Source organism: Varanus komodoensis, unplaced genomic scaffold (assembly GCF_004798865.1).
Source record: "Varanus komodoensis strain SLA01 unplaced genomic scaffold, ASM479886v1 scaffold6_2, whole genome shotgun sequence".
Classification (NCBI taxonomy): Eukaryota; Metazoa; Chordata; class Lepidosauria; order Squamata; family Varanidae; genus Varanus; species Varanus komodoensis.
In genome coordinates, this window is record NW_025336346.1 from 5,258,788 (window position 1) to 5,268,910 (window position 10,123).

General features: G+C 48.9%; 1 protein-coding gene across 4 annotated transcripts in view; it reads right to left on the bottom strand.

The window, feature by feature from the left end:
* Positions 1–504: 504 nt before the first annotated feature.
* Positions 505–10,123, bottom strand: part of PCBP4 (poly(rC) binding protein 4) — a 54,783-nt gene continuing 45,164 nt past the window's right edge. For 3 of the 4 annotated variants that reach the window (XM_044451236.1, XM_044451235.1, XM_044451234.1), the window contains 2 exons: positions 5,655–5,824; positions 505–4,116 (listed from right to left, as the gene is read on the bottom strand). In XM_044451236.1, the coding sequence (XP_044307171.1) occupies positions 3,813–4,116; positions 5,655–5,824 (474 nt within the window). In that variant the 3' untranslated portion in view covers positions 505–3,812. The other variant, XM_044451237.1, reaches the window with a different exon arrangement.

Consider the following 10,123-nt stretch of genomic DNA (forward strand, 5'->3'; position numbering starts at 1 on the left):
CAGGCCCCTTCCACTGACAGTTGTATGAGTCCTGCACCTGTAGAGCCCTGCTGTGTGGATGGTCCTGTTATGAAGCAGGTTGGGCTAAATCCTCCCTAGGGCCCCTCCAAGGGTACTGTGTACACCACGGTAATGGTGAGAGAATAGATCCTCCAAGCCTTGTGCATATTTTTCTGTGCAGGGATGGTGTGGTTCTGATTTACATTACATGACTGAGGTTTGAGTGGAAGTGCTTCTGAATCAACTAAACATGTGAATCTGTACATGTTCTGGGATTCCCTCTGTGTTCTCTCTCCCTCTCCTCTCTCTCTCTCTGTCACACACACACACCTATCTCATATTTTTCTTTTGTTCCCTTACACCTCCATGTCAAATAGAAATGGAATTATGTGACATTTTACACACTTGTTCAACACAGCAACAGGAAAACCTTCCCTCAATTTTCTGGCTGAGAATACAGATGTTTAAAAGAACAGGAGTCCAGTTATGCAGCGGAGTCTGGGGGAAGTTGCAATTCCAACAACTATTTATTTTTTAGGGAAAACATTGCACAGGCTTTCTCTATTTTGCTTTTTATTAAATCATTCAAATAGCTGGTTTGAGATTTTTATTTTGTCTGATTGAAATGTACAAAATTCTGATCACATAACCTCTGAGTTGACAAAGTTTGCATTTTTATTAAATCAATGATAAGTTACAAAGGAGGAAAAATATAGAATTATATGTACAGCATTTTGAAAGGCAAGCGAAAGAGGATCATGGGATAAGGAAAGGGAAGTTCCTCAGAACAGCAAGAAAAGATGGGAGGACTTTTTATTTTGCCAGCAAGTGATAGAGGAGAATTAGAAATTTGTACCAGCCAGGGTACAATGCCAAACGGACAAATGGTTGGATTGTTCTGTAGGAATAGGATTTTTTTGGCTTTGTCCCTTTCTTGGACAACTGAAATAATGAACTGCACCAACGCAGATGTAAATCATTGGAGAATTTGACTTATTAGATATATGAATCTTTAGAATTTTTCTCAGTCATTGGCTGCAGTTACAGAGGGCAGGGGGACCTACTCACTGCCACCAAAACCATTTGTAATGGAGGACTAATCCATTAGTAAGCAAGAGATGCCACTGCCTATTGCACTGGTATTGCTAATCCCATTGTTTGCCCCATTTTTCTTAAGTCCAATAGACTTTTCCCCTGTACAGCTTTGGTGTAGCAACCTAATAGTGTAAGCTTTACATAAACAGGGTGCTATGTTGACTCCCAAAGGAAATGCACAAGATTTGCTGCAAAGATGTGCATGAAAGTGGGTGAGCTGTGCTTGCTGAACTCTTAGGAGAGGCAGATTAACTAGATTCCCAGTGACTGTGGAGGTGCTGGTGCTTTGCTTTCCCCATAATTATCAATCCAACATAATGAGCAGAAAGAAAAATGTATTCTGCTGTGCAGGAGAAATGTATAATTTATGCAGGTCATAGAAATGAGCTTTTTATGGCACAGAATTTGGATTTACTGCATGCAGGTTTTTAACTTACTTTGATGCAGACACAGAACCCAGCCCTGGGACTAACCTTTGCTGATGGTGAACCAACTGTTTTAATAGGAGGAGTAGGCAAACAGCAAATTCAGGGATGGCTTTTTTAATTACCATTTTTCTCAGTTTCATTCAAAACTAACATTGCATTCAATGCCTTATAATGATAAGAATTTGCAATGAACACCGCAATGTTGACTGGAGAAACACAGTATGCCAGGTTACATGCTGACCCACTTCAATGAAGGTACAATGATTTGCAAACCAGCTAAGAAACGGAGTGTGGGATCCTTTGCTATATGGTATATTTAATACATTGGGACATTTACTGAGTGCAGCAGTGTGAATTATATGCTGTTAGGATGAAAGCCTAAATCACAAGTGTCAGACATACTAGGCATACATGTCAGTAACTTTAATCAAAAGTCATCAAGATGGGAAAATGCTTCCGTGTCTCTGGCTGCCACCTCTTCCCCCAGATGTTTTGACTGGACAAGTGTCTTTATGATGTCAACAGAGGAAGAAGGTATGGTAATGGGGAGCCTTTTCAGAGAATAGCATGTGGCAGAATTGACCAAATCACTATGGCTGCAATCCTACGTCCACTTACCATGGAGTTCCCTTCTGGGGAAGGTCCATCGCTCAGTGGTAGACTTCATGCTTTGAAGCAGAAACTCACAGGATCAGTGCCTGGAATCTTCAGGTGAGGCTGGGAAAGACCCCTGCCTTAAACCTGGAAGAACTGCTGCAAGCCAGCATATGTAATATTGACTTAGATGCAACAATAGTCGAATTTCTTCTAAGGCAGCTTCCCATGTTCACAGGTAAGCCTCACTGGACACAGTGGGACATTCAGAGTACCCACGCTAATGGTTGCAGTGTAATGGACGAGAGCAAAATTGGTAGCACTTACTGGAGACACCATCCCATGAAATAAAAATCAAGGATGCATTATTGGCATGACAACATAAGACATGCCTCGCCAAAGAGAGGCTTCCTGTGGTATCTGCCCCAAAGTAGAATATGAGGGTAGATGTCAACCACTTATGAGCCAGTGTTGGAAGTGCTAATCCAGTAATAGGTCAGTCCTATTTGTGATTAGTCATCGCTCAGCTGATCAGTGAGGAAAAGCCAATTATCCATCCATGTTTGCTGTGCCACCTCCTGCAACCTACAGAGGGGCATCTGATGAAAGCGATTCCTTTCAACCCATTTTTATTCTTTTTTAGAAGGAATAGTCCAGAATCCTGTATGATCTTGAGGCTGGCCTGAAGAATCCTGAAAAGCTTTTTTTTTTCATATTTCTATTTAGGAGAAGTATTCTTCTATTCTTATTAGGAGAAGCATAGTATCAAAGTGGATCCCCACTTTTGGTACATTCTTTTTTGGTGCATCCTGACATATCTAGGCCCTACGTACCTTCCAGTTCTGTCTAAATCAGAACCTTTCTAGTTCTGCCCTTGAAAATGCAATCCAAGTGTGTTTCCAGACAGAGGGCTCCTAGTGCTATCAACAAAAAAGGCATGGTGCAGTTATTCTGCCTGTTTTCTTCTTATTGGATTTTCTATGGTAAGAAAAAAAGGTGGAAGACGTGATAGGGAAACATGGGGAGGCTACAAGGGGAAGACAAGTGGATCCCCACAAAATGCCATGAAGCAGGGTGGCAGTGTGATGACACAACAAAGCCTTCTCTAGGTGCGCCCATAACAACATACAGCATATTCTCTATTGTCAACATCACAGATCTACCAAGCTGCCTACTGTCACAACCAAGATGCAGCCTTTCCCAAGACCTCCAGCTCCTTCAGTATACTGCAAACTAATGGGTGGATTTTTCTTTTCCAATTTGCCTTAAGCAACCTGTTTTCCTAAAATTTAGAAAAATGGCAGGCAATCAGATGGAGAGGAGCTCTTTCCTGAAGGAGGTCAAGTAGGTTTACAGAAGGTAAAGGAAAATAATACTTCCAGGTGTGGGAGAGGAATTCTTCGACAGAGATAAAGTCATGAGTCTCAAGAAAGAACTCTCAGCCAGGATCAGGCAGGATCTATGCAGAAGAACCATTTCTGACCGGCTCTTGGGCAGCACTGCTCTCAGCAGTGGTCCAGAGCACACTCCTCCCATCCCCTTGCTTTCCTATACCATTGTCTTTCCCCTCACCCCTTGCTTAGTCTCTCCCCATGCAGTCTTGCTTTGGAGTGGCCAGGTGCTGATGCCTTCTATCAAAGCATGCGAGGGTCCCCAAAGGAGTCCCCTCACCTGCTCCACAGCCCGCCTTCCCGTTCAGTATGGGGAGAACTTCTGTCTCTCAGCTTTCTTGCTGGCATTGGCTGTGGAGATCTTGGTCGTGTAGGTAGCAAGGCTGCCGTTATGCCCTGTGGCCGAGGAAGCAGGCAGTGTCAAGAAGGGGACAGGTTTCAAGCCGATGAAGTTGGAGAGGGAGATGGCATAGGGAGCGCCAAGCAAGGCTGGGGGAGGCGCGGCCACTGCTGTCAGCGCTGGGGCTGGCGAAGGGGTGAGGGGCTGGGAGAAAGTCATGCCGAGGTCAACTGGGGGCGTCTGGGAGGTAGATTTGGCCGTCTCTAAACTGAAGAACAAGAAGGGAGAAAGAATGAGTCCTGGGCATGCATGCACATTTACATTCATAAATGCAGACAAGTGTGGGTGTATGCTGGGGCGTGTATATGCACTGATGTATGCATACACAAGCTTGCACACAGAAAAACCTGCAGAGGCGTGAGTGGATATGTGCACTTTGTATAACACATACATACAAGTATGGCTCTGTTATGCCCTCATGGACACGCATTTGCACTGGCATGCATAATGGTATGTGCAAAAGAACAGGTACACACGAAGATTGGAGCTTGTGAATTAGGCGTTCCACATCATTTCTGCATCAGATCAGATCTTCACCTCCTGCATGCTCTGCCCCAGGACTACGTTCATGCATTTGAGGTTAGAGAAAAGGCTTCACCGTGACAGCGTTTGTCACAACAGTCTTGAATGCTGGCTATGTCAAAGATGTTATCCCAAAGTCCCTGTTGTGGCCCCTGTGTGCATAATCACAGCATTCATACACCCTTCCTGGCTTCCTTGGGTCACTCACAGACCACCGTATTTTTCTATAGAAATTGCAACTTCAGCCACTTGAGAGACTATCCACAGTATTGTTCTTCTGTTTATTTGTCCCAGGAGGAAAGAACGGGAGTGGCGATTTGATTCTCCTTCAGCTTAGTCCAGCTTCTTAAGCATATAAACTCATCAAGTGTTGAAATTATTAAGGCAAACTGACAATGTGAACAGATAAAGTGCATCTTTCAGTGATAAGCTATGTATTGAAGTCGAGTTCCCTAGGGGTAGTACTCCATGAAAAATGAATGACTGTTATTTCCTGGTCCAAAACTTGAAGCATCACAAGTGCCAGGTCATAATAATAAGCAATGGGCAGTATTCAACGGACTCATTCTGCAAACGCAAATAGTGCTGGCAGAGCTCCACTGAATCCTTCTGTTGAACAAACATAACTTTAGTCAGAATCTTCTCTTGCACCTGGTTCAGAACCTAATTCCCCTTTGCACTAGTGGGATGACACAGTTGGGTATTGCCCAGTGACAAATGTCCTCCTCTACTCACCTAAGAGAGTCTATCACTTGAGTAAATGGAAGAGTTCCATGCTGTACCCAGCAGTTCTTTCTGAACAGAACTGGTTTCCCCCCCTGTAGCTTTCAGCTGCAAAGGGAAGTTGAAGGGAAAGCAGTGACGGGTCAGGATGGAGTCTGCCCAAAATATTGTAGCTAATCGTAATAGCACTGGGTTAGTTCATGAGACACTCAAAATCTCATCTGGGTTGGAGGCAGACGGAGATTAGTTGAGAGGCTGATGACAGAGCAACAGAAATGCCGCATGACTCTGTTCAGTGCTCCTGTTTATTAAGTTAAAGGCAGAGTGTTTGCAAACTCAGGATACACCCAGCACAGCAAACAGCCATCCATGAAAGAGCCACAGAACTTGGGCACAGCAGGAAGGAGCCATGCTGATGGCTCCATGTATCTGTGCATGTGCTCAGTTACTTCCCCCCACTCCCCACTTCCTGACCTCCCCGGCAGGCATAATGGCTCTTACCAGGCTGTGATGAGGTACTGTGCCAAGGTGATGCTGACCGGAGTGCCTGTGATGGTTACATGACGTTCAGCAGAGCCCTCTGTCTGATTCCCAATCTTGATGTGCGCTCCGGACATCTGCCGGATCTCGCTGATCTTGCTGCCCTGACGGCCAATGATGCAGCCAATGAGCTGCAAAGGAGAAAGGAAGAATCAGTCTCTGGGGCAAAACAGCCCTACAAATGGCACTACCCAAGAATTATCTTATAGATTGAGCCAAGGGAGTATTATTGCTTGGGCAACACATCCCCACAGATGAGAAAGCAGGTGAATACCTCAGCACTTGGCCTATAAGAGGCAGCCATCTCTCCTGTTCATTGTTAAGCAATGCCTGATTCTACAAAGGAGTTCCTCAAGGCTCAGACAAAGATCTTCAGACCAAAGCTGAGTAGTAGCATGGGATCAGTTGCATTCGTGGTTGTGTGTGTATGCAGAGGTGTGCCACAGACCACAAGGTAGGACCATAGGAAGCTTCCACACAGGCCCTTGGTCCATGTAGCCCAGAATTGCCCAGAATGACTGATGAAGCTCCCCAGCGCTTCAGGCAGGGGTCGTTCCTGGAGATGCCTTGAGTCCATCTCATCCAAGCCTATGCTCTACACTGAGCTGTGACCTACAACTGTCTAAAGAAAGGGCTCCCCATAAGGGCAAGCATTTTTATTCTGGATATGTCTCTTTTAATAGAGATCCAAAAAATGTTGCTTTGGAAAAAAATAATCACAGTCCTTGCTTCCAGGTGGAGAGGGGCTAGCACTAACCACGAGAACCCACCATGCAGCTGTTCTGCCTTTTCTTCCTTGAGGGATTTTTCATCGTAGAAAAAAGATGAAAGAATAGGTGAGAAAGTATGGCAGGGTTACAAGCGGATGGCCACGACGCCTGTCCCCTGCTGTAAAACCCGGTGAACGTGGCAGCTGTGGCACACAAAAGCCTTGTCTGGAAGCACGAGAATCATGTAGTTCTGTGCTTCCACCACACCATGGCAGGAATCAGCCTTCCCTAGTAAAAGGGTTGGATTGTGTGAGGCTTTTTTGTTGAACAGAATCCCCAGAGATGACCATGGGCTCTTCTTCACATGGGGCTGGAGAGCAGAATTAAAGGTCAGTGCTGCCTGCTGCCCACTCACTTCCTGCCTTCTAAGACTTCCTAACAGAGCCTGCTGTTCTGCAGCGTGCCCAGCAGCGTGTGCTGACATCTGCGGAGAAGGCCAAGATCTGGGCTGGCCGTGTGGGCGGGCACAAGGAGCTCGGGCACATTCCTCCCCTGGAACGATACTCACCCTTGTTGGGCCTTAGCTCCAACAGATGTAGAGCATTTGGGCAGACCACTTGTGCTCCACAGATAACTCCCATCATCCCTGACCAGGGATGGCTGGGGCTGATGGGAGTCAGCAACATACGGAGGGAACTAGATTGTCTGCCAGGATGCAGAGAGGACAAAAGGACAGCCCACATGGTAGTGAGGAGGGGACAGGAGGCTGCTGACTGACTGACTTCCATCCTTTTAGGGGCCCTTTCCCCTCCAGCACTTATCTCCATGCCATGACAAAAATCTCCCCTGTCCAGTGTCTCCCTTTCAGGCAACTGTTAAAGGCAGCAGGCCAGAATCGGTATAGAAATTGCAGCCCAGTGAAAAAAACTGATTCTGAGTGGAAGGCATCATCCTAATGTGCCCGAGCCGGACCTGAGGCGCACCGCCGAGCCGTGGGGCCAGCTGATGCCGCTCCCGCGGCCACCGCTGGGCCACCCCGGGGACGGAAGACGCCAGGGCCACGCCAGGGCCACTGTCGACGGTGCGGAGGAGGGCGTTGCCATCTCACCACTGGGCGGGTTTCCGCACCCCTCTCTGCTCCCCCACCGCCAGCATCAGTGAGTGCAACGCTGGATTGGGGCAGGGTGCGTGGGTGGGCGCCAGCTTAACCCGCCGGAGTCGGCCTGGGGCCGGCGGCCGAAGGGTGACGGCCAAAGGGCGGTCGCCACCGTTTGCGGCCGTTCGTGGCCGTGCAGGGCTGGGCTGGCAGGGGGCTAGGTCGGTGGGTGGAATTTTGAATTGGGGGGTAGATGGGGTGTTTTTTACTGTTTTAAAGTTTTATTGTATTTTAATTTGTTTTTATGGAGTCGTCCCTGGCCATGTTGACGGTTGAGTTTCCTAGGGAGCACGTGGGTGCCGCCATTGGGGTGGTCACGGACAATGGACGTTACAGTGGTGGGGGCTTAACGTGTCCACGTAGAAGAAGGAGGGACAGATGGCTGACACCCGTCCCTCCTTCTGGTTCTGCCCCCAGCCAGAGGGTTCCAGGTAGTCTTGTCAACCGCCCCTCGGGCCTGACGGTGCTGCTGCTCAATGCCAGGTCGGTCCACAATAAATCTTCCCTCATCCATGACTTGATTGTGGATGAGGGGGCCGACCTGGCTTGCATAACGGAGACCTGAGCGGGGGGGGATGTCGCCCTCTCTCAAATGTGCCCGCCCGGGTATCTGGTTCAGCACCGTCCACACCTGGAGGGGAGGGGAGGGGGGGTCGCTTTGGTTTACCGAGCCTCCATCTCCCTCACGGGACTTCCAGTCCCTTCAAGACCAGGGCTGGAGTGCCTCTACTTGGTGTTGGGCGACCGAGAGAGATTGGGGATTCTGTTGGCGTACCGTGCACCCTTCTGCCCAACAGTCTCCCTGCCTGAGCTGACGGAGATTGTCTCGGACCTGTGTTGAGGACCCCCAGGATGTTGGTCCTGGGGGACTTCAATCTCCATGCCGAGACTGGTCTGACCAGGGCGGCTCAGGACTTCATGGCCTCCATGACAGCCATGGGGCTGTCTCAACATGTCACTGGCCCGACCCATGAACGTGGACACACTCTGGACCAGGTTTTCTCGACAGGGCAGGAAGAGAGTGGTCTGAGGGTGAGGAATTTATGTCTGACACCCCTGTCATGGTCAGATCACTTCCTCGTGAGGTTAGTGCTCGAGAGCGGCCTCTCCCTCTGTAAGGGTGTGGACCCGATTGTGTGGGTCCGCCCCCGGAGCTGGATGGATCCGGACGGATTCCTGCAGGCCCTGGGGGAGTTTCCAGCCGACAAGACTGGTGCTCCTGTCAAGGCTCTGGTCGAACTATGGAATGGGGAGATGACTAGGGCTGTTGACACGATCACTCCTAAGCGTCCTCTCCCGCCAGGCAGAGCCCACTCTTCCCCTTGGTATACATCTGAATTGCGGGCGATGAAGCAGGCTGGGAGATGGCTAGAGCGTAGGTGGAGGAGATCATGGAATGAATCTGACCGAACACACTTAAGAGCCCATTATCGGGCCTATGCTGTGGTGGTGAGGGTGGCGAAAAAGAAATTCTTCTCCATTTCCATTGCCTCCTCAAAATGCTGTCCGGCGGAGCTTTTTCGGGTGGAACAAGGCCTGGTTCGCCCTGGCCCTAAGAAAGATCTGGTTCCACCCTTGAAGGCCCGCTGTGATGACTTTGCCAAGCATTTCAGGGAGAAAATTGCTCAGATTCGTCACAAGCTAGACTCTACTAGTGATTCAGAGGCTTCTGAGGAGATACCAATGTTGCCATCTGGTCCAAAATTAATGGATGAATTTCAGTTATTGCGGCCTGATGATGTGGACAAGGTGCTTGGGCGAGTACGTCCCACCACTTGCCTATTGGACCCTTGTCCATCTTGGTTAATAAACAACGCCAAACACGGGATTGGGACCTGGATCTTGGAAGTGGTTAACGCTTCTCTGAGGGAGGGTCGGGTACCTGCCCCTTTAAAGGAGGTGGTAGTCCGGCCGGTCCTGAAGAAAGTGTCACTGGATCCAGAGATGGCCACTAATTATAGACCAGTGGCCAACATCCTGTTTCTGGGCAAGGTGTTGGAGCGGGTGGTGGCGGGACAACTCCAAGCACCCTTGGATGAAACTGATTATCTGGACTCATTTCAGTCTGGCTTCAGACCCAGGTACGGTACTGAATCTGCCTTTGTCGCCCTGTATGATGACCTGTGCAGGGAGAGGGACAGGGGGAGTGCATCCCTGTTGGTTCTTCTGGACCTCTCAGCAGCTTTTGATACCATCGACCATGGTATCCTTCTGGATAGGCTAGCGGGATTGGGGGTCGGAGGCACTGCTTTGCAGTGGTTCCACTCCTATCTCAATGGCCGATTCCAGAAGGTGATGCTGGGGGACTATGGCTCTGCACCATGGCAGCTATGCCATGGAGTACCGCAGGGATCCATTTTGTCCCCTTTGCTGTTTAACGTCTACATGAAACTGCTGGGAGAGGTCATCAGGAGGTGTGGGCTGCGGAATCACCAGTACGCTGATGATACCCAGCTCTACCTCTCATTTTCCACCAATCCAGGTGAGGCAGTGGCTGTGCTGAACTGGTGCCTGGCCGAGGTAATGGTCTGGATGAGGGCCAATAAACTGAAGCTCAATCCAGA